We start from the raw sequence: 26,155 nt of genomic DNA on the forward strand, positions 1-26,155 counted from the left end.
TTTACTTAATACTAAGTCACTGGCTCTGCTAAGACTCCGAGTAAGCACTTAAATATAAGATACACTTTATACAGCTGGAAGAGCTGTGCTGTAAAGAGAGATCTGAATGCTTCAGTCTGAAATATTTCCTCTGTCAGCAGCACAATAAAGACATATAACAATATAATATTCTTGTTATATAACAAGTCTGTGATAGAAGTGTGTGCACACTGGCCAGATATGCAAAGCAAAGCCTGCATAGCCATTTTTCAAGTCCTGTGAAGGGCTAACACTGAAGTGGTTGTCAGTTATCAGGAGAAAATCTTTATCACCTTGCCACAAAAGTCATTTATTAAGTGCACAAAATATACTGAAACCAGCCAAAAACTTCACAAAACAAAGAGCTAGGGACTGGTGAAGCAACACTTGGAATTTATTGGCCACCACTAAAAAGAACATATTTTTGGAGAAAATACTGATCTAATATTCAATGGGAAAAACAATACCTCACCAACTGTAAATAAAGCACAGGGATGTATTTCATTATGCTCTGGAGTTGAGCAGCAGACAATGGCAGTACTCCATAAAGTGCACTTTGTTTATATCGAGGTGCTGGGCTTTTCTGAGCTGGTTTCGGTTCCACCAAGCGGAATATAGCAAGTCACATTTCCTAACCCAGGTAACAAAGCATTATGTCTTAGCCTGGTCCATACTCCTGGTGGGGTGTTGTGGACTACCAAGTTCATGAAACTCCCACTTTATAAGAAAGAAAAACTCAGAGAAAGGCTCTGGGATTTTTTTAACAAGTGCTAAAAAATGTTGTATTATAGTGGTTAAAAAAAAAAAGACTCAAAAGTGAGTGTTCTGTAATGTTAAAATCATCAGTTATAAAATGTACCAGTTCTAAGCCAGTAAACCTCAAACACTAAAGTAGCCTAAATATGTCTTATAAGACTGCCTATGATCAACCCTAATGTGCTACTGTGCCACGTAATATGAAGAACTTATAAAGCAACAGCCAAAATAATAAAGAGAAAGAAAGTCCCTTGTTATTTCTAATATAAATCATGAGAGTATTTATAAGTCCACTGTAAAATAATTAAAATAGATTCAATTGCACACCTCAATCATTAAATGACCTGGCAATTTTAATAATAGTCTATGTTGTTTTTTCCCCCCACTAGTGAGATATTAAAAAATATAAAATGTTTTGTAATTGAGGATATGCCAGTTAAATAGAAACATTATGAAAACTGTCAAATCTGGCCTGTTACTTGTGACAAATAGTGCCATACAAATGTTTGTGTTTACCCTTCACCTAAATGTTTGGTTCTCATAATTGTGATGCAAGTTATGTTCTTGTATATAATTTTCAATTGCTGTCAAATGTGCTTCGTATTGCTATTGAATACTTCGTTGTTCTTAGTATTTGAAGTATGACATTAACAAACCAATATGTTTACAATAAAACTGGGCAATACAAAGAACTTAAAAAATGGGATATTGCTATTAATATTTAATTATGTAATGCAATGCACAAATTCGGACCTGTAATGTACTTAAACATCAATGTTATAGACAGCCACACAATCTCTCAAACTTTCTTTAGAGTGGATGAATTATGTTTTTTGTACTGTTAAAGATAACTGCAGAATTTTGCCATTGCCTCTCTAATATGTTCTTCTATGACAATTAAAACTATCTAAACCTTTCCACACTGTCCCCTAATACACTATGCATTCTGTCAGTTTTTACACTTAATGTCACAGGTACTCAATCTTCAGATCATGCACTCTCTGCTCAGCTTTCCAAATTTGACAGACCAGTAACGGCGCAGTGAATACACTTGACTTAGAATTTTCAGACTCTTTCTCTGTACGTTTAGCATTCAGAGTTTGTTCAGAGGTTGATGTGCTTGCTGCTTCCTGAGCAGCTCTTCTCTTCTCCACCCTAGCAGCCCACTTCTTCTCTTCTTTCATCAACAGATTTCAAACTGATTAAGTCAGTGTTTGTGTTGCAATTAATTAGTACGTTTTTTAAAATTTTTTACTTAAGCTGGCACTTAAGTCTTCAATCTGCCTCAAGAATGATTTAAGATTTGAAGAGGCAGGGTATGTGACAGCGAAGGTGGTAGGGATGAGAGCGGCACCCATATGCATGCATCGCACAGCCGCCCTGCTAGCTGCTGTTGAGTCTCGATTCTACAATAAAATAAAAATAAAAAGAGGAATAACCTTGGAGGTTAATCATTGCCCCAAAAGCAGATAGTAAATGTCATATAGTATATGTGTACCAAATTTCAGGTCAATAGTTCAAATGGTTTGCAAGCTACAGGTGATTTAAAATCCTGGACAGACAAACGGACGGATGTTACTGAAGATCAGTTCTAGGGACTGCATAAATTTCACAATTGTGAACATAATGGTGGATTGTCAATCTTGAGTTAATGAACATTTTGTGTTCACTGAAATGAGTGAGCTTTGATTGGAAAACAAATTACTCTCGTGAGGTTCACTTAGCTAATTCTCTATTTCATAACCGCACTTTGTGTAATACCTCCCTGGTGTGGATGGAAGAAAGGATTCAACTAAATATCGACACATTCCAGAAGCTATTGTCCCAGAGTCAATGAAATAGAAAAGATAGATGAGATTTCAGCAATACAAAGCAGACCAAAAAACCAACTGACAAGTACTTAAGGAACAAAAGATGAAGGTTCTGAAATGCCTTTAGTGTCAACAGACTTGCTATTGAATCTGTGGGGAAAAACCACAAACCAAGAAATTACACTCCTTTGGCTACAATTTCTTAAAGCCAAAGCTAAGTACTGACTGACATGATTCCTAAACTTCTTTGTTTTCCATATTTACTGTTTTTGCTATTGCCAATCTTTAAATTCAGGAAATAAATTAAAATATGCCAGTGTTAGTTTAAAGGGAACGTGTTATCTACTTTTACATAAGGATTTTGAGTGGCATGCAGTTAGATTAAAGGTCTGCAAAACTTTTGCATACAGCTGTATGTCTGTGTAAATATAAATGCTGTGCTCGCTTTTTTCTATTTATGTCACTATCACAGAAGCAGATATGTTTTTATGAAAAATCATTATCATTTGAAAAAATTAAATATAGTCATCAGATAGCACCACTCCTCACAATGAGGAAGCTTAAAATAGTTCTAGGCTTTCTTTAACACTTTGTAAAATCTAACAAAATAAAAATTACTACATTTAGTGTGTTTGAAGAATGACTGGAGCATTATTGCATTTACATTTGTTTAAACAGAGTATTTCACGAATGAGTAGAAATAAAATAGAACTAATGAAAATTACACGTTATAAAAATATTTCACTTGAGTATAAATCTCTTCTGTAATAATCTTAATCGCACCATACCATAAATAAATAATAATTTCTCTGTTTCATCTGAAACATGTTAGCATAAATGAGACAGTTCTAAAAAGAGTTAATGAAATTAAGATAAGACTTCAGAAAGCCGGTAGGGTCTTCCAGCTGTGGGTAGTGACTTATATGATTATCAAGGACTGATACAGTAGAACGCTGAACAATCTCCCTGTAAGAAAAGAAACAAGGTGGGTAATTATCATTAGTAAATTAAAAAATGGTTACCTTCAAGAATTTATACAAAATGACCAATAACTGTAGAAAGAACCAGAATGTTTATGCTGCAAAACAGTAACAATTCTGTACTTACTGATAACGAGTAATGAATTCAGGGTGAGGATTCACAGGATCTAATGGTCCGTAAATGAAATGCACTGAAAATAAAAAAAAAAAACTACTCATATGTGATCAATACAAATTAGCTCTAGTTTATTTTTAGAGCAGTGAATCAATGTATCAGAGTTCCACCAAGCTCATCTTTTTGAATCACTTGAAACAGACATTTGATAACCATATACCTACCTATTTATAAAACAACCAGGATCCAAATGTTCTTAGTTACTTAGGAAAAAATAAATTGTAGTATCATTGATTTTAATAACAATTAAGCACTTGCAATTCCATTCTGAAATAAAAGCTAGTATACATTGCAGATCTCTGTCATCCTTCTTTTCCTATCATGGATCTTACAGCTAAAAGCAGGTATCAGTGGATTCTAGAAAAAGTGAATCATGGATGGTTTGAGAAGCTGGATTACTGTAAATGAGTATCATTAGCACAGATGAGGCCACGCCGATTACTGTACATGTGACAATTACCAACCTATGCCAAGTTTGCTGATGCAGTAATAAATGAGTCTGAATTAGTTTATGCTGATGTTTTAAATTTGTCATTTTAACCTTTTGTGGCTCTTAGGTCCAGGACCACTAGTGAAGAATGAAATATCAAAAATATCATATTTATGATTATCAACCTCTAAATAGCATAAAACAACACTCCATATGCTAGTATTTAGCAATCCCTATTTTTTCAAAGTTTTGTGAAAAGGAGTAATTTTGACAACTCATATAGGGTGAATCCCTAGAGTCTGCTGATATGGAATTAGCAACTTCAAGTCCTTCTAAACATTGATGAAGACACCTATTGGTTTACTCTTTATCAAAAGGATGGAAGTTCCTGCACAGAACAGGTTGTAAAAAAGGACAAAGAAATTAGGGTTTGTCAGGTCTAGAGGGCCAAAAATATGTGCGAACCCCAAAAAGCTTGACGTCAAATGGTATATCATATATAGGATTCTTCTCATACCGGTGGAGTCAGGAGGCATCAGACCCCCAAAAAAAAAAAAACTGAAGTGACCTCAAAGCATTCATAAGTAACTCTTGTGAACATAAAGTATGTGGATAAAATAACTGCAGTAATACATTGTGGAGGATTGCCGGCTTTCCATGCCGGTCCGCACCCCCAGGCCGCCAGGAGGAGCTCTCCCGACAGCAGGATCATGCCCGAGGTCCAGCAGGGCATTATGGACCTTGTAGTATTTTTACACAACCCTGCTGGATACCTTGGGGGCCATCAGGAGTCGCTGTGGGGGGGCTTATGGGCTCTTTTATGCCCTATGACCCGGGAGTACGTCATGGTCACGTGACAGGAACGAACAACGTGCTCCCGGGTTAAAGAAAAGGACTGATTGCCCTGACCCGGAAGGAGTAAGGAACTATGGACTGTCGGGACAGGAATACCTCCGGGTCAGGGGCTATAAAAGGACGGTGCCTCAGTCCAGACACTGAGCTGAGCTGGGAGGTAGAGGAGCAAGTGTCTGGGCGAGGAGGAGAGTTTGTTTAAAAGAGTTTATTGTGGTATTGTAGTGAAACTTATGAGTAGTGTGGAGGGTGCTTTGTGCACGTTGTATGAAGAATTAAAGAAGTCTTGGACTTTTACCTGGTGTCTGGAGTTGTACCTGAGGGTTCAAGGGAGCACTAGCGCCCCCTACTGCCACAACATTTAAAGCAATTTTTTTAAAAAGCAGTTCATTTATGTAAGAAATACACTAATGGAAATACATAGTACCCCTTTTATCCTGCTGCATCAAAACCAACTGTGTTTATACAGTCAAAGTCACAAAAACCTAGTAAAATATACAGTGGGATGCAAAAGTTTGGGCAACCTTTTTAATAGTCATTATTTTCCTGTATAAATCGTTGGTTGTTACGATAAAAAATGTCAGTTAAATATATCACATAGGAGACACACACAGTAAAATTTGAGAAGTGAAATGAAGTTTATTGGATTTACAGAAAGTGTGCAATAATTGTTCAAACAAAATCAGGCAGATGTTTCCAATCATCTATTTCTTTATTGATTTCAAGCCATATTTAGGCTTATTGTAATATGTGTAAGGCCTATCTGTGACAAACTGTCTTTCCAAGACAACTAGCATTTTTCTCCAGGATATACCGACTACTAGGGTTTATGATATACCGTATATGCTCACATATAAGTCTGATATTGAAACCCAAAAAATCAATCATAAAATCAGACCCCGACTTATACGTCTGTTCAAAAATGCGAAACTTACATTTTTTTTTACATCTTCCTGCCTCCTCCAATCTCACATCAGTTTCTCAGACACATTGAATTTTGTTGTAGCAGCACAGTTACAAATTTCTTTCACTATTTCAACGACGTTTAATTTAAAACCAGCTTCATATTTTCTTCTGATTGAATGCTCCATCGTAGATAAGGGATGCTCTTACTATAAAGGTTTATGATGGTGTGAGATACAAAAAACACAAAACAGTGCAAACATCGCTTCGGAATAGTTTGGGTATTACCGTATGGTCACATAGGCACAAGAGAGAGCAAGAGAGGAGAGAGAGAGAGAGAGATAGAGAGCTTAGGAGCACATGCTGATACTGCGCATTACCGCACCCACATAGAAAAGAAAGACGGTGTGCTCCGTGGTTACTCTCTCAGGTGGGTGTTAGCATATCATGATCCCTTGTACCAATAGCGTGAGTTTTCCACATTCGACTTTTACGACCATCATTATAAAATACCAGAAATTATACTGTAAAATCAACTCCCGACTTAACCGCGTATACAGTAATCCCTCGCTATATCGCGCTTCAACTTTCGCTGCTTCACACTATCGCGAATTTTATATGTAAGCATATCTAAATATATAATGCAGATTTTTCGATGCTTCACGGGTTCTGCGGACAATGGGTCTTTTTACTTCCTGTACATGCTTCCTCAGTTGGTTTGCCCAGTTGATTTCATACAAGGGACGCTATTGGCGGATGGCTAAAAAGCTAACCAATCAGAGCATGCAGTTAAGTTCCTGTGTGCTGAATGGCTCAGCGACGCAGCGCCGAATTTGATTCCACAGCGTTAACCAGGAAGTCTCTTCTCGCTCATTCAGCATCAACGTGTTTCATTGTGTAAAGAGTTAACTTTTGTGCTCTTTTGTGTTTATCTTTGTGCATAGTCAAGCCCTTCATTATGGCTCCAAAACTATCTGCTCCTGTTACTGCTTCAGGGGCCGTGCCCAAGCACAAACGGAAGATGTTAATGATTGCCGAAAAGGTAAACGTTTTGAATATGTTGAAGGAAGGGAAAAAACTACACCGCTTTAGGACGCCATTATGGCATCAATGAGGCTACGATTCTTTTTACTTAAAAAGTAGAAAAGGAATACAAGATCTACAGCCGCAGTGTCCTTTTAACCAGGGTGCAAAACAAGTTGTAAGTGGATGTAATAAGGCAGTAGTCTGGATGGAATCTGCTTTAGGGATTTGGATTGAAGACTGCTGGAAGAACAACAACGGTGGTGCTACACAGTCACCTGAAGAGGCTCCTTTAGGAGAGCTGTAACACTCTCCTTTGTTGTGCAGTAAAACTAAACTCATTGTTATCGGACAAGTCATCGTGTCATTGTTGGTGAGTAACCATAATTAATTTTCTACTTACAGTACTTAGTACATGTATGTACGTTAGTGTCACTGTACACACATTTACTGTATACAATTTTTCTTGCACTGTACGTATTTATTGCTGGTGGCCTGTCTATCGTAATGGCTGTAATATATGTGATATTGGTGACACTTGATATCTTTAAAATAATATTTAGGTTTTACTGCATATAAACAGTGTGTTTACATACATAATTTCAATGAATCTTACCTAATATCTAAGAGAATACAAAGGGTTTATGCTGTATAACTGTGCAATTAATGTTTATAAGAGTGTGGGAGAGTTTATAAGGGCTTAAAATATATAAAAATAACCATTCAAACATATGGTTTCTACTTCACGGATTTTCACCTATCGCGGGGGGATCTGGAACGCAACCCGAGGAGGGATTAATGTATGTATGTATATGTGTATATATATGTATGTATGTATGTGTATGTATATATATATATATATATATATATATATATATATATATATATATATATATATGTATGGTATTAAGATGACAACTACTGTAGTGCCAGTACCACCCCTCTTTTGAAGCAGAAATTATAGATGGTATGTGTGGCAAAGAATTCACTTTTGGTCACACCACACCACACCACCTGACTTCAGTCTGAATGGCATTTGGAAAATCCAACCACTTCAATTTATTTTTGTTAGTAAAAACATTCCAAAAGCCACCTTTCCAAACATAGCAATGTTTTTTCTTTATTATCTGGAAACAAGTACACACCAGATGCAGTCAGATACTAGAGAGTTAATTCTCTAGTAGTAAGAATTTACTATTATTTTTTTACTCCAACATGGGGACACATGGTGCAGTTTTTTTTCATTTTAGTAGTACAGTGACCATTGTTTTTGTGGTTCTTCAACTGTTGACTACTGTCCTCATAGCTTTACGTGGTGCAGTATCAATAAAGTAGTATATTTTTATTGTCATACAACATCGAATTACAATGGACTTAATTTGGCCATTTTGACAATGATCAGCAGAAAAAGACACTTTAATATAAAAATGGTCTACATTAGTTACAAATATAAAGTACAAAATAATATGTTGCATTAACTATTTATCCCTGATACACCTAAATCATCACTGGGGAGCCAACTGGTTTTAGAAGTCACTGAATTAGTTCTATGTAGATCACCTGTTTGCATGCAAGGGGTTTCATTTGATTGTAGTATAAATACTCCTGTATTCAGAAGGTCCAGCTTTTGCCAAGTTTGTATAGTGGCCTAATCTATACAATAAACACCAAAACAAACAAACAAAAAAACAATCCAAGCAACTCCATGAAAAGGTAATAATGATAATAATAATAGATTATATTTATATAGCGCCTTTCCCATGCTCTGAAGTGACTGAAAGCACAAGTTAAGGGATGGAGACAGGAAAATATCCAAGTCACTGACTATCCCTTGGAGTTTCGTTAAATCAATCACTAATAAATGGAAAGAGTATGGCACAACTGTAAGCTGCCTAGAGCAGGCTGACCATGCAAGATGACTAGTGAGGTAGGCCAACAAGAAACCTGTAATAACCTGAAGGTGTTACAAGCAACAGTGGCTAACATTGGAGAGACAACAATTATTACCCAAGTGCTTCATCAGTTGCAGCTTTATGGGAGAGAGTGTCAAAGGTAAACCCAATATACGGGGGGAAAAAAACAAAACAAAACAAACTCTGCTATAGTTTTCCAGAAGGCACATGAGACTCTGAAGTCAACTAAAAACTGGTTTCATGGTCTGATAAGACCAAAACTGAGCTTGATGGCAATCAGACTAACCGCCATATTTGGCATAAGCCAAACACGGCACATTATCAAAACCATACCACCCATACCATGAAACATGGTGGTGGTAGCATCATGCTGTGGCATTGCTTCTCAGCAGCAGGACCTGAAAGGCTTGTGAAGGTTCAGGGTAAAAAAAATGCAGCAAAATAGGAGAAACCCTGGACAAAAACCCAATACAGTCTGTAAAAGACATGTGCATTGCAGCCAAAGCAACATGGGAATGACTTAAAAACAGCAATGTTAATTTCCTGAAATAGCTGAATCAGAGTCTAAATTTCAACCCAATTGAGAATTTGTGATTGGACTTGACATAGGCTGTTAACTCAAAATCCCAAAGCAACCTGTCAGAACTTGAGCAGTTTTACAAATGACATTTGGGGTGGGGTGGGGTGGTGTGGGGAAGTGTAGTGTCCAATTGTGCAATGATGACAGAGAAAAACCTATGAATCCTTATGTGATTAAGTATTTTGTGGATTATAATTGTAGTTGATTTACACAACTTTGACATTAACCAGTCTTTTTCTGTTGGTTAGTAACAAAAATTAAATTCTTTGTGATTCAATGGTGTATAACAATAAAATGTGAAAACCTCCAAGATGATGAGTAATTTTTATAGGCACTGTACCACTTAAAGCTACGCCAGCAAAAGTCAACAATTGAAAACTACAAAAACAATGGTCACCTTACTACAAGGAGGACAACGCCGCATCACGTCTGTTATCAAAAGTACAAAATGTTGTACTATATATTTTTGTCTCCACTGCCCAATTCATGAAGGTCAGAAGCTGCTTTTTTATCGATCTGTCAGTTTTTATTTTTTGCCTCTATTGTGATGGATTAAAAATGTTCTTTCTGTATGTCTTACCTGTATTTTATACCTTGGTGAAAGATAAAATTTGTACTGTTTAAGCAGAATTTAATTGAAGATTTCTTTTGTTTGATATCTCAATAGCATATTTATAGAAAAAAGTATTTCACAATTAAAATTATTTCTTTTAAATATTTTTAAGAAGAAAAGACTAAAGGCATCTTTATTACATTGTTATCATGGGTGCCAATATTCCTTGAACTAACCATAATTCCAATAATTTAACAAAATTTTCTGAATAAATGTGATGGAGCACTACAATAAAATACAGTTTTTTTTATTATTTTACAGATTTCCAAATTTCTAATATGAAGTAACTCTAGACCATAAATATTCATTTCAGAGAGTAAATTTCATTTTCTTCTTTTTCTCTTTGCTTAATTACAACTTGGCCTAAATGTATCACTTTTATTTCATCAGTATGCAACAGTACTGGTGGGAAAGGTTATTATTGTTCATTGCACAACAGTATATACAAGCAATTCAAAAGTAAAATAATAGGGGAATACTCACGTGGTACTGCAGTATTAGTAAGAGCCCCAACCCATCGGTCTCTATACTTGAGTCTTTGATTAATATACTGTAAAATACTAAGAGTGAAAGTTTAAATTAATATTAAAGCCAGTTTCTATAAATAATATTTTTGTAAAACTCTAAGTAGGCAAATGCACAAAATACTTATATATATATTTTCTGTTTTACAGTAAATTCACAAGACAGTGTAAAAACCATGTTTTTTTATGTTCATTACCTTGAGAAAATTTTCCACAAAAATAGAAAAAAAAACAAACTTTACTGATAGAAACATGACACTTATTACAAATTTTAGAGTGGTTAATTTTTGAAAGATTAACTTGAAGTTGACTCTAAAACTAAAACAGGTCTCAAAATGTCATTTTTATTTTATCTTCGGACTATTCTTTATCATATTTTTATACTGAGGCACAGACTGGAAAGAAGCATATTACACATTCACAATTAGGTTTTGGTTGTAGTCTAAACGATTTTTTTAAAATTGCCATTTTTTTGAGGAATTCTTGGTTAGTTTTCCTGGTTCTACATATTCAATTAGAAATGTATTTTACTACTTTTATTTATTTTTTTACAGCCTCCCGACTAATGTGCTGATGTAATTTGAAAGAAAATGCATTTGTCCTCTTTGGGTTTCCCAAGTGTTTCATGCTTCACCTTGAATACTGTATAACTTAAATATTTATAACAGATGAATAATACCTACATGAACAAAAATGCTGATATTTCATTTCTAAGAAAAAAAATATCTTCCAAAATCATTTTCTTTTGGCAAACTAATTTTGCTATTAGATTTTAATTGCATACTTACATTTAGTAAATGTTTGTGCTATATTTAACTACAAAACATGCAGCCAAAAATTATACAACACTGCCTTTCACAATAACAATATTAGAATTTTTTCTGTGATTCTGTTGTGTTCTATTTTTTGTGGGGTTTAGATTTGCATTTCCTCTTTCTAATACAAGTTAGTCTTGCTCAAATATTCCATGTTAGACTTGTTTGTATGTTGGTATCCATGTGTTGCTGCATGAGCCAAATGCTTTTTTAACCTCAGCTCACAAGCAGCATGTCTAAATGTTACGTCATTCATTTTCTGATGCCACAAAGTGTTCTTGAAAGCTTGGTATGAAGTTACTGTCTTGGAAATCAGCATATTAGTATAATTAATAAATAGCAGGCATCAATTAATTTAAATCTAGCAATGAATCATTTATCATGTAATTGTGAATATTATTAAGAGCTTTTTAGAAAATTAAAAAGGAAGAGGGAATATATTGCACAAGTGATATAGTGATATATAGGCATAATTTTATTACGCACATTCAAAAATTATATTCCAGAGTTCATTAGAGGCATTGTTGTGTGTTCTAATTATCTGTGAACATGTATTGGTTTACAAAATGTCTCAGAAAATGGAAGCATCAGTATGAACAACTGAAAGTGTATAACAAACCTTCAAAATGCATAATTTTATACTTTGTATCAATAACAATATGTAAACAGTCACGTGGACCATAAAGGGTAATCAGTATTTTAATTCTGTGACTTTAATCTTTTGGAGTTAGTATACAATAAGCCTACTAGCAAGTCTATTTTATTTATCACTTACATTTCTCATGTTTATTTGAAAGAAACATTCTTAATCAAACAAGCATAACCTTTCCTCAACTTACTTAAAGAGAACAGTGTCCATAGATAAGACATTTTAATAAGCACACAAAGAATCCAGAAATAGTCATCAATCTTTCTATAACCATGCCAATGCTGCTCACACAAGTTCTGTTATCCTATACTTTATACAGTAGTAGCATTACTGTAACACATTATGTGGTCTTTACTTCCAGCTAAATGATAACTTCAGGTAATTCTTTATGGAGGAAGGTGCTGTAGATATTGGGAAATGACCTAATCAAAAACAATGTTATTTTATATTGAGTAAAAGCTTACTTGAATCAGCCACTACTATTGGCTTTCCACGTACAAGGTTGCATTTGCTATATTCCATTATACTGGGACTCAAGAATGGTTAATCACTTTAACAGTTTACCTGTCCATTACAAGGTTTCCATCATTGACTCGAATCCCTGTCCACATATCCCAGAAGTCCTCATCTGTAGGTTGTGTGTAGGGACCAAATACAGCACCAATCCTAAAGTGTTAAAACATAAATTATATCAGAAGATATTAACATTATTTTACTTTTCTGTCATCTATACTATAAATACAAAAGAGGATCTGTTGATTAAAAAGTCTATTTTAACTTTTGCCATGATTACAGAAGCATTTTTCATCCATCCATGCATCTGGCCCACTTTATAGGGTTGAGTAGGCAAAGCTGCAGCCTATCTCAGCAAGTGCAAGACAGGAACAATCCTCTGAACAGTGCCCCAGTCTATTGCAGGGTGAACATGCAAACACAAGCATACACTAAAGCCAATTTAGCATAACCAATTCACCTAACCTGCAAATCTTTGGACTGTGGGAGGAAACCAGAGCACCCAGAGGAAACTCACACAGACCCAGGGACATGTAGACATTTGCAACATGCAAACCCCACATAGGGAGGACAGCCACTGTGCTACCCTCAAAGAAACATTTTGATAATTCAAACCTGGAAATTTTTTTTATTGCACTGAAAACATTTAAGCAGACCAGAAAGGCTGCTACGATGGCACAAGATGCAACACTCCACATATGTTTGATGAACACAAGTTAATTTACGTTTCTCTTTGATAATGCCACAGAAAACTAACTATCACTACCAATTCCATGTACATTTCATTAAATATGATTCTGAAAAAGGGTTACATGAAGGGGTTTGTACAGAACTCTTTTTAAGTTTGTAAACTGCTTTGGGATGTTGCATAATGTCAAGATAAGCAATATAAAGACTGGCTGATTGAGTAGTTCTAGGAAACCTAAATGTCAGATCAATGTACTCTGTACATGTAAGAAGTAGTAGTACTACAACAACAATGGAAAGGCAGAACAACATCATAACAAATTACTGCTATTATCTTGGCTTAATTACACTGGATTGTTGGTCCTTTACTTTTGTGTCGGCTTAAGAACAACCAGAGATTAGCAACAATTTTTTCACATAGCTCACTATTGCTTGCATCTCAATTAAAGTGCACATTTTCACTCTGTCATTGAACAGATCTACTACATCAGTCCTTCCTCATATCTACACTCATATTTATCCACCTCATTCCTAACACAGCATGTCTTAATTGGCCATGCTTTACTCTAATATCTCACTTAACTTCTTATAATATTCAGAAACTTTTGCTTCAAACACCAGAGACTTGTTTGCTTAACACATACATAAATCAGTAATCTCCCCAACACACTGACTACCTAAAGTCTACCCTTCACAGCAATATATACTTTATGAGCCCACTACTGGCAGCCTATACCCTGAAAGCACTCACTGAATGTGTTTTATAACCACATACCTAGTACCCACTGCATCCAAACCAACTCACTTTCTACCTCCAACACTTTGGCCCTTTTGTCACTTTTCATCATCACAAAGTCAATGGCACAATGGAGCTGCCACAGTAATCACTACCATTTCTATCATGAATTCTAACTCACTGAGAAGCCAGAGTAGATCCACAGTAAAGTTCCTGCCTTCATCTGAAAACTAACAATCCATGTATCTTGTCATAATCACCACCAAAAAGTGCTTTGCTTGTTTGTTTGCTTGCCTCTGTGACATTATTTGATCATCCCTAGGTCACTTCGTCAGTTCTCATCTCACTGCTTCATGTTACACTGAAAATATTCCAAATATATAAATGGAGAAAATGCTTCTTTTACTTTTTCTTCCTAGTGCTTTTAATTAATTTGTCTCACCACTCCAATGGTCTCAGTTGTTCTTTCATAGGTAGGAAACCAAACTGCATTTCTTATAGTTTATCCTAACCTTTCACTGTTTTCTCCAGCATTCTTTCAAAGGCACCCCCATTAAAAGTTTATCAAAATATTAAGGCACACACAGCCAGTGGATCCTGTCTTTATTGTCAAATACACTTACTTTCCAAATCATTGCATTGCTCCCTCCATTCATATTAAAACTACACAAGTTTGACAGTTATTGCTTGAAACATATTTACATCTCAAATTTTACTCCTTCAGCTTTAAAACATTCATCCTTGACACGTTATACCTTGTTTTCTCACGGCTCTGACCAAAAGACCCTTTACTATACTGTATACCAATGCTGTGCTACACAGCCTTCTTTAGAGAAAAGGCAATGAAATATAAAATGACCAAACATATTGTTCACTCTGTTATTTAAATAAAAGGTTTCTCAAAAAGTTCTCACACAAAAATGGTTTCTACCATTACACCCAGAAGGGAAAACTACTGCTGTCACATATGCAGTGGGGTTGGCCCCTGCCCATCTGTCAGGCAAGTATGCTTGAAACATCTGCTCCACCCATTATTCTGTTCATTTTTTATTTGCTTTACATTTTTCATGTTATTGTGTATTTTAATATCTTTGTTAAGACTTCCTATCATATGAAGCACACTACATCTCCTACAAAATCTCTGCCACATCAGAGTCAAAAAAGTAATGAATTATGCCTTATGATAAGCAGTTGCAGTGGCCAAGGATAAGGATATGGGCCCGATATGCTTAGAACTTTAGACCTAAAGATCTGATTACAATGCCATATATCTGGAACTGGTTGCTCTGCTGGTCTACTGAACAATAAGAGCTCCAAGCACGCATGTTGTTCAAAAAAAAAAAAACAAATTAGGTAGTTTGGGGATCTAGCACACTCAATGAATTTGTGTTGGAGTCCATGGTTAGAACTCCGCAGATGTCATTAAGGAAATCCCATAAAACAAAGTTTTCCCTTTTTACTTGATAAAAATTTTCATTAAGCCTTTATCAACAATTTTGAAGTCTCAAAACAAAGAAAATGTACTGAATTGTGATTAAGGGAAGGGAATGATTCTACACTGTTTTTACCACCGTTTCTTCAGCAATTGTTTAAAAAAGAGAACTGTGAATAATATTATTAAGTAGAAACTACACATAGATAGATATTAGTCTGGTCTATCTATTTAGCTTAATAATAGCTATTTAAGGTTCAATGAACACATACAATATGCCAGAAGACTGAGAAGGATTTAAAAATGTTTCTGCCAGAATTATTCAAAGGACTGATGAAGATAAAAAAAGAAAATACAGAGAAAAAATTTAAATGGATGTGTAGAAGGTAAGCATATGAAAAGGAAGAGAGAAAAATGAAGCTATCATTAAGAGATTTAGGTTTATTAATTACTTTAACCACTTAGAGATAGAGCATGTTCCTAAGTTGTTTGTGCAAGTTGTAATAAACTCACAGTTCAATCAAAAGCAATAACTGGTATTTTAAAACTGAAGTTTTCATTCAAATAAATCGAAGTGTCAATGTTGTCTACTCTCTTTCACTACTAAAATATATAATTTGCTCATGTACTGTATATACCAGGGAAACAGTGCATCACAGCTGACTAAATCTGCTTTATTCACACACCCTACCAATGCCGAGCCACATACAGTTAAAGGCTCATTATCATTGGATAGCCGAGGTTCAGAGCATTTCAGTTATGTATGGTTGTCTATGATTGGTCATGCATACTACATGTCACAGCTATGCACAAATGGCAGGAACTATATTGGTTGTGCAACCACTCAACTTTACGGAAAAGCTTGTCATAGTACTTTAGCAATGTACTTTAGCATTGTTTGGTTGACCTGCAGTTTGTACTAGGGAAATGTCTTCTTCAAAAATGAAAATATATGGTTGAGGAAGTCCTAGAACATTTGCAGAATGCTAGTGATATGGAATATGATGTCCCTGAGTTACAGTTTTGACTCTATTGAGAATGACACATTTCTTGAAAGGATCAATGCTATATACTTGGACTTGTAAGTACTGCTTAGTTTAACTTTAAAGCGTCGCGGTGTGCAATTTTAAAGTTCATTGGTACAATTACCGTATCTGGAATCTATCAGCTGCATTTGTCCCCAATGTTAGTTTTCTGAGTAATGTTCTTCTAGTTCCAACTTCTTAGCATATAAGTGAGGTACCGTTACGATCTAACTTCTCAAAGTTTCACGTGGTGTCTCTAACCCTACCGCCTTGATCGAATGTCACTAGTTGTATGAACTTTCAAAGATGAACAGTGTTCAATCAAATGTATTTGTATTAAGCCACACTGCTACTCACAGTTTCAAATTTCACCCACCAACCCTTCAATCGAATGCGTCTGTTCCATTCCAGTGTTTCTGAGTATGCCAGTTTTTGACTTGCATGTCAAAAATATGTTTTTTAGCTTGACTGGACATTGTGTGAATGGTTTAGGTGTTTTGACTCAATTGAGAATGATACATTTGCTCAAGGACTCAATGCTATGTTTGTTTTATAAGTATTGCTCATAGTACTGTATAACATTGAAATTTGTGAGGCACATTTCAAGTGTCATGTGTTCAATTATCATTCCCATACCTGTGTGCTGCACGTTTTACATATGTTAGCTTTCTGAGCAGTGCTCTTCTATTTTTAATTTAAGAGTAACAGCTATGTACCCATTTGTATTCCCCCAGCCCACACTTGAATGTTACTGAAATACAACCTGCCAACTTTAACTTTCATGCCAAAAATGTGATGTTTAGGTCGAGTAGACATTCAATATCGGCCCCTATGTGAATGGTATATGTAAATGTTGCTAGCTCTGTGGTCCTAGGTTGCCAGAAAAGGTATTGCCGCCACCCCATGACTCAGAACTGGAAGAACTTGGAAATGCAAGTATGTACAGTACTTAGTTTATTTCAGATGTGAAATGCAAAAAAAGCAGCAACAATAACAAAAAAATACATAAATAAAAACACACTAAACCTTTATGGGGCAACTGCAACAGAAGGCAGAGGAAGGTGCGAATTGCAGCACCATCTATTGTATAAAACGTAAGGTTTCTCTGTGTCTAGTGGTAAACAGAAATTGCTTCAAATATAATTTTAAAAGTAAAGGTTTGGATGAGTATGTAATTATACATACATAGTTACAACATGTTTAGTTGTTGCTTCACAGTGATATATAGTGTATGTATATAAATAGCTAAATATAAATATTTTTTCTAAAAAATTAAAAATTTAGCTGCAATACTTCTTTTGAGAGATTGTTTTTTTTGTGAGAGATTTTTTTTTTACTATGTATGTAAAGCGACCTTGGGTTTGTGAAAGGTGCTCTATAAATGCAACTTATTTTTACTATTATTATTGTTGTTGTTTAGATGCAAAACATTTGTTTTTCCAAAAAGGGGAACACCTTGTGCCAAACAATCTAACTTTGCAAAGCTATGGGATATGAAATCTGAACTTGGTACAAAGATGAGAGATTGGGGTAGAAAGGAAAAATGGATTTAAAGGGTTGTGCATCATAAAAAGTATTGGTTATAATATAAAATCTGTTTTTTTGGAAAATATTTAAAATATCTAATTTTTGTTTACATTTTATTTAGCTGATATTGGTGCAAAACAAAGGTTTTTATTTATATACTCACTACTCTTCAGCTATTTGAAGGTCCTATATTACAAAATTCGGATGTGAGCGTCAGTAGGCTTTGCGTCCTATGAACCAAGTTACCCAAACTATTCTATAACATTTCAGTAATTATTTACCACTCTGATGCTGATCTTTCTGATCATAAAATAGGATAGCAATTGACGAGAAGAATTCATAATTAATTTCAGAATTACAGTATTTCAGGGTTCTTCTAGAGTGCCTCTTTCTCTTGCATGATTTGGCTCAAAAACTAATCAGCACATTGACATCTCATAAAAGTTTCAAGTCTGGTATTTTTCCATCCAGTTATTTTAGCTCTAGACCATCTTCAAGAAACTGTAATGCACAGGCACAGACACACACACAAACCCATCATTGAAATATCAATGTTTTCGGTATCATGGGACCCTAAAATGTCAACATCTGTCGAAAACCAAAGATAGAAAGTTTTGACAAATCTAAAGCTTTCGCTCTTCCCCCATAGATGACAGATTATGGTAGAGGAGAGTGCAAAGCAACAAGCAGAATAAAAGCGGTAAATAAATATTCTGCTCTATTTTTTTTTTTAATTATTCTATTCAACTCATGTCTTCACTTAATACCCCATTCCATGTTATTTGGCACCTTCTTTGCAGTTACAACAACCAAGGTGGCACTTTCTATTGAGTGGTACAGACAGCTGTAAGAAAGGAAGGTTTAAGATGCTGAGATGACCAGCATCTTATTGTTCTTTCATACAGCTAATTCTTAGTATGCATTTTTAGTTCCAGTACTTGTTGTAATATTAAAACAAATACACACAACATAAAATATTTATTACACATGGACTATGCCAGAGTAAACTCAAGGACTATATCGAATAAACTAGCAAAAGTCATTTGGTACTATAGTGGCCATCCTAGTTAGTGGCTTTAAGCTTTACAAAGTCATTCAGTTAAAATTAATTAACAAACAGTTAGGGCCACACACCTAGGCATTTTTCTACCATTTTAGCGTTAGACCAGAACACTCCTAAACCGCTTGTAAAGGTATTTGCCACTGTTTTCAATAACACTATTCCGATTTTAGCAGAATCCATGCATGCAACAGTTCTGAGCATTTTCAGTCAAATAGATGTTCCACTGAAATCAATGGCAACAAAATGATGATAAAAGAAAACAGAGTGTTTCTGAAACATTTTTACAAGAACTTATTGTCTTCTAACTGGATGAGCCAAGAGGGAAGCAGCTCAGTCAATCTAGATGTATGCATCAGTCTTCTGGCGACAGCTATTGAGGGACAGATTAAAGTAGGTAGCTTGCAATCAAGTGACTTGAATTGAAGCAAAAGTTATAGGTATACATTTAGTTTTAATCAGGTTAAATCGGCAGCGTAAAGTGCAGACATCTTCCTCACAGTGCCATATGGAATTTGCATATGCCCATGCATTTCTGGATTGATTGGTATTATTGAGCGTGATGAACTAAGTATTATTACCTGCTCTAACAATAAATACTTAAAATGTGTTATTGATACTTCTCAATTAAGAAAATAGGTTTAGTCCTTCATGGAGTAAATTACATCCATCCCCTTTATTTATTTCCAATCTGAACCCTTGGGTTAGCACTGGCTGCTGCACCACCAGGTAGCATTGTTTCAAAATATCTTCAGCAAATAACTGGATAAAAACTAAACAGATACTTTATTAATAAATTTCTGCTACTAGATTGAATACAGCGCAGTCTCTTCTGCTTGTCTGTGCGACTGAGCTCTGAAAATGATTGCTGCACCATGCTCACACTTGCATCCCGCCTTCCACCCAGTGCTGCTGCAATAATCACTGGCTTCCAGTGATCCTAAACTGATTAGATTCAATTTCCCCTCATCACATTCAGTATTAAATTTAAATGAAAACAATGTATGTTATATTCTTTGGAGTTGAATATCGCTGTGCATGATAACCCCTTCCTCACCAGTTGTCACTAGATGACAGTTTCATGCGCTTGTGTGATATAACACCAACAGCAGCAGAAAGTTTTTCTGCAAAATAACAATGATTTTTTTTTTTTTTTATATACCACTATGTGCTTATGTGCTTATCGGCACATGTGCATAATCTTGGGATTTTTCAGGATGCTGCCTGCTTCATAGGGACTCCAAAATTGTCATCTCGACTCCCTTTGCTACAGAATCAATCAATCCATCAACATTTATTTATATAGCACATATTCATACAAAAAAAATGTAGCTCAAAGTGCTTACAGATTAAACCCCATGTGTGTGCTCATCATTCAGACAAAACCTGAATTTGAGGACTGTAAACAGCAGGATTAAAAGAACTAAAATCATAGAAGACATCCTGGAAACTCAGCAATCACTTCACAACTCGACAACACCAAACCAATTACATTCAAATTTTTTATAGCTCTATTCAAAGCAAGAAAAAGTAGGCACTCTATAAATTTGAAATCTCCACTTAGGCCCCATTCATACTTATGCATTTTGATTTAAAAAGGAATATATTAATCTACATTTTCACCTTCTGCCATCACTACCCCATCTTACTTACAAATCGCTATAGTTTACGATAAATCCCATAGGTCGGTGGCACTGACATTGTACTGGAGATTTCAGAGCCCCATGAAAATCATATTGTAAAAAAGCTCAGTTGACAGCCTCTAATCAATGTTTAATACTTAAAGCGCTCAGTAATACGGCATGCATTCCGCAGCAAAATTAATAAGAAGGTGTTTAACGAAGTAGTAGTGTGTAGAATGCAGATGAAAATACAATATTACAAGACAGAGAAAAACATGGAAGCACAATGTATTAAAGCAAAAATACAGATGTACGCACTTATTTATTTCCTCTATTCAGTTAGTTTTACAAACGTTGTTTGGAATAAGACGTGGTTCCAATTTCTGTGGAAAGCTTATAATCAATAATCTTGTCAATGAACATAGAGTTAAGCACTTTTTTTTAAAAAAGTGTTGCTTTAACATTTTTAAGAACTCTGTTTTTAAATGAAAATGTGATAGTGTGGATGTAGCCTTAGTTTAACCTGTTCATTTAGCAATTATTTGGAAAATACAATGGGATCAAAGGGAAAGAAAATAATCCATTACTAATTGAAGGCATTGGCTCTAAAACTAAGTGAAAAGGATGTTTATAATTTTAGACAGCAGAAACAGAATTTTTATTCACATTACAATGAACCAATAAATGGACTGCACTTTTTAAAAGATTTTAGTTATTGACACTGATTGTTTAACCTATTAAAAGTTAATGAGCAAAGAAGAGCTTATTCTATTACGCTGTATTTATTCAATTTGTTTACTTTTCATTTCCCTTCTGCACAAAAATCAGATAGACCAAGAACATTTCTTATTGCTTATCATTTGTTAGTTTCTAATAAATCTATCTATCTATCTATCTATCTATCTATAAACAGTACATCTTAAAACTTTACGAACACTCACCCTTTTTTGAAAAGGACAAAATTCATAAGCCTGGTTAATAAAGGAGAGAGAAAACCACTATCTTTGAGAAGCTGTTAAAAAGATAAAAAGAAAGAAATTATATGGTCACATATTGGTATAGTTCTTGATTTTTTTTATTTTACAAAGTAAATAATATTAGCTATAATGTATAGTACTAAAATAGAATCATTTTCATACAAAAATGTGACTTGACTAGGTACTGGTAGAGATGATTCATAAGACAGTACAAATATTATAAAACAGTGACCAGAAATATGGCTTTAGGCATTGGATAAGGTTTTAACCAACTCAGTCAAAGTACACTTCGTCACTGTTGGCTAAACCAGAATTCCTGACAACCTACTGTAGGATTTGATTTTATTAACACTGAGCTCTTAAACCCTAACTCATTTCAAACTGTATGGCTCTATAACTTACTGCAGTGCTTTAAAAGGAAAAAATACAAAAAAAAAAAAAAACAAACCTTTTGTAAGAATCTGGGATAATGAGTTTCAGGAAAAATACCTAGAACAGAATATCTTAAATTATTGCAACATACAATATTTTAACTACAAATTTACAATCATATATATTAATTCAGAAAACATTTTACCTCCGTTTGACAAGCACAGGCTTTTAATCATTAAGTGGCTTGATGAATTGTGGTCAACCCTGGAAAACAAAAATTCTCAAACTAGAACAAATGGTTAAACAGTTGAAGAAGAGATTCATTGCAAAATATGAAAAAGCTTAATTTGGAATTTTCTGAACCACTGGTGTGGAAAGAATACTTACTGTATCAACAGTCTCATGCTGCAGTACAGAAAAAAATGAAGTATTTTACTGTCCAGTATGTTAAAATATATACTTGTGTTCCAGAATGCCATAAACACTACTTCTCTTAAAGGAAAAGTGTTTCATTTACATTTATGGTGTCATTTATCTATTTATGGTTGAGCTGTGTGTGAGAAGCCATAAAGAAGTAAATTCTTAACTGTATATACTTATTACAAAATGCAAACACAAACTGAAATGCATACCGTGATGCCGTGAAAAGCATACACTGTATGCTAAATCGCATAAACTAAATAGCAAAAGTTTGTTACAGTATCTGTTACAGTGCACATTTTTTAGTTCTTCCTTCATCACCATCCCAATTATTTCATGTCAAATATACTTTGTCACTTGTTCATTAGTCACTCATTCCTTGTCTCTCATCACATTTCACTTGTCACTCATCATTTTGAAATTTTTCTCATACACTATATCTCTTTTCTAATAAAAAGTAAGTTTTGTCAGAGCTGCATTTCATCACCGAGTGTTTATACTGTAAAGAATAATTTATTTCCAAAATGGTGCCTTAGAAGCTTTTCTCCTTTTTTTTTTGTAGAACTGACTGACTGAAAGACATTTTTGTTTTTGCTTGAGCTTCCACCTTGTATTTTGCTTTGAAGTTACCCCATCCCCCCCCCCAAGTATATCCCTCATAGTCTTTTTAATACTATTTATTTTAATATAAATTTTAAAGAGAATTATCTGTTTTTATTGCTTGTGCACAAACATTATGTAGAGTTCTGTGAAGTACACAGTTTACACCTCAATTAATGAAGTTGATATCTGTTGTCATGGCCGGATGGTAAACCCAATGATTCTGTTACATGGCATTTGCTTTCTCCAAAGTCTCTCTTTATAACCTGCATTTTACTTTCTAAACGTATTGGCTTACCCTCTCATAGCATTCTAGGCAAAGTATGTTTTAATAATTTTGCTTGCTATTGTATGTACGATATTTACAACAGACAACAAATATTCCATGTATGGAAGTTGCTCAATGATTACATTACTCTATGACTGTGATTAGACTCAGCACCTTAAGCAGCATCCTCATTTTGGCAATATTTTGTCATTTTTTAAATCACAAAGAACCCCTAATCATAAAATCCACACTTCAAAGTTAAAAAGCATTCTTTTGGTTCTGTACAAAAATAGTTTCTCATTAAAGAAGAAACTAAATACAGTTAATCAAGTGCTATTTGCAAAAATGTTCATTAACAGAATCAGCCCAGCAACAACATTGAAGAGGGGTAAGTTTCATAACCTGTTCGTTTTAGTCAAAGGCTTTATACTTTTGTAGTAAAAGTTGTGCACTTCAGTTGTTCTCAACAATTTCACTATAGTAAGGACTTCTGTTGCCCTGCCCTACCATTCATCAAAATGTATGTGCTCTTGAAAAACGTCTTTAGTTAACATGTTTCCTTCAACAAAATGTAATGACATAAACAAAGATAATGAATAATATTCAAGAAATATTTCTCCATTGTTTCCAAAAACAAAACAAAAAATCACCTTCATACAACATTGCCTGGTTACAATGACACTTTAGCCGCTGCATGACTATATGCGACTCTGAATGTCTTACATTCAGGAAACATTTTTAGATCAACAACATTCATGGCATTCTAAAAGAAAGGTCCAAAAATGTTATGGGGGAAACAATCTTCACATTTACAAAAATATTACATATAAAGAACACTGTAAAGGAAAGCCTTGTGGTCTTAAGAGAGTGTAACGGAATTTCGCTGTACATTTCCTAAGGGGACTTTGACTCTCGCTATAGTCCCTCAGCATCATATTGTTTTTATCAGTAATGTTTTCATCAGTATGCTGCTGCTGGAGTATGTGAATTTCCCCTTGGGGATTAATAAAGTATCTATCTATCTTACTAAGCAACAATAAGGTAATGAAATATCCATTGTCTGGTAGTACTGTGGTAAGCAAGGAATACAGCATACAGTATACTGAAATAATTGTAACTTTAACATGGAGACCAACTGGTATTTATTTTAAACAGTAGGTAATGGAAACAACAACTATCATTCCTGTTACCTAAAGTCTACAAATGCAATGCACACCTTTGAGATAAATGTCTGCCTTCCCCACTATGTTTTGCAATTGTAATTTCTCTTCTGTGTTACATCTGATTAACTGACTATGGCTTCCCCTTCCTATTTCTGTTTTTTTCGCTCATGGTCTCAAAGGACCATCTCTAAACTTAATCGCTTTGTATCACACAGTTTCTAGGTGACGATTCAAGCAGAAAGTTCTTTTCAACAATGGCTATACCTAACTGCTCTTTATTTCAAATACTAATTGGCTTAGTTTGAGCTATCCACAAGAAAATGTTATTTATAGTCCCTGGGTGTAAAATATAAAGAAGAGTAATACTGATCTGAATTAGCCATGAAAGTCATTATCAGTAAACTTCTTAATCAGATCAACCCCTCACAGAGGGAAAACCAAAAGAACACACTGATTTCTGATTAGTTTTCATATCAACTGATTAAAAAAAAGATCTTCAAAATCAATTGACACAGTACCTGAAGAGTAATTCCAGTGCAACTGTATCTCCATAATCATGAGAAAGAATATTTATTTTTTGGTTTCTCAGGCCTAAGTGATCAATCAGGCTTTCCACAATGTTTGCTTGCTCAAATATTGAATAACGATGCGGCCTCTATAACAAATCACAAAAAAATATATGCATTAATAACTTCAAAGTAATTTATTGCATTCTTCATAAATTAAGTGAAACCCAACATAAATACCTTCTAGCTTCAAATATAAAACTAAAAAACTTTAAAATTCTATTATTAAAAAATGTAAACTGCATAGGATAAGATGGTTCATATGGGCTTTGTGCCATCACAGTAATATGGTAATCAAATAAATTCTGATAGCAAGTTATAATAGAGGGTGGTGAAAACATCCCAGGCAATTACTGGAACAGACTTTGCAGAATATTTTAATAGTATGCTATCTCAGAATGCAGGTAAGATGATCAAGAACCACAGTCATCTTGGACACATTCTGATATGCAATAATACTGTAGAAGGAAAAAATAACTTATTTTTTGTTTATGACAGAGGTCTATTTAGAAGCAACTTTTGATACTGCTCCATTGAATGCATAAACTTTGTACTTTTGGGTACTGCTATAGCTGTACAGAAGGTATTAATCTTTTAAAATATTTTACTTTGTTAGTTTATTTTCTGTGTAAGTATAGAAACACACAAGCATTAAATTGAATCTAAAATACATATTATGTTAAATTTAAAGATAATAACATATTTTTCTAAAACTCAGTTTAAGTCAGCAATCATTTATATTTATTTACATGTCCCCCATCATGTTGTTCATATGTGAGAAGGCAACGGGCCTGGCTATAAACTTGCTAACAAGAAATAGATACCACCTAGAATATAACTGTAAATATCATTATTTGGACCACATCATGTTGCTGTATTTGAGTGTTAGACCACACATCCTGAAGGCCACTAAAGAAAATGTTAGTTCAGGAATAGAGCAAAGTAGATGCAATCTCCCATACAATCTACTGCTTTTGTAAGACCTAGCTGAACTGAGTAAAACTATTGCTAGATAGATTAGCATTTGACAGAATCTGGCAATGGTTGATGTATCTGAAATGACTGCTCAGATATCTCTAGCACATTCTAAGCACCACCCTTGCGCCCAGATATTTTATTAGTTTCACAGACAATCAGACAGGTAA

General features: G+C 34.6%; 1 protein-coding gene across 6 annotated transcripts in view; it reads right to left on the reverse strand.

The window, feature by feature from the left end:
• Positions 1 to 2,269: 2,269 nt before the first annotated feature.
• mest overlaps positions 2,270 to 26,155 on the reverse strand; it is a 41,736-nt gene continuing 17,850 nt past the window's right edge. For 5 of the 6 annotated variants that reach the window (XM_039761378.1, XM_039761377.1, XM_039761376.1 and 2 more), the window contains 9 exons: positions 24,963 to 25,099; positions 22,381 to 22,398; positions 22,199 to 22,257; positions 22,070 to 22,110; positions 21,586 to 21,656; positions 12,607 to 12,708; positions 10,538 to 10,614; positions 3,693 to 3,756; positions 2,270 to 3,551 (listed from right to left, as the gene is read on the reverse strand). In XM_039761378.1, coding sequence (XP_039617312.1) covers positions 3,434 to 3,551; positions 3,693 to 3,756; positions 10,538 to 10,614; positions 12,607 to 12,708; positions 21,586 to 21,656; positions 22,070 to 22,110; positions 22,199 to 22,257; positions 22,381 to 22,398; positions 24,963 to 25,099 — 687 coding nt within the window. In that variant the 3' untranslated portion in view covers positions 2,270 to 3,433. The remainder of the gene's footprint in view (positions 3,552 to 3,692; positions 3,757 to 10,537; positions 10,615 to 12,606; positions 12,709 to 21,585; positions 21,657 to 22,069; positions 22,111 to 22,198; positions 22,258 to 22,380; positions 22,399 to 24,962; positions 25,100 to 26,155) is intronic. The other variant, XM_039761374.1, reaches the window with a different exon arrangement.

Source organism: Polypterus senegalus, chromosome 8 (genome assembly GCF_016835505.1).
Source record: "Polypterus senegalus isolate Bchr_013 chromosome 8, ASM1683550v1, whole genome shotgun sequence".
NCBI classification, from domain to species: Eukaryota; Metazoa; Chordata; class Cladistia; order Polypteriformes; family Polypteridae; genus Polypterus; species Polypterus senegalus.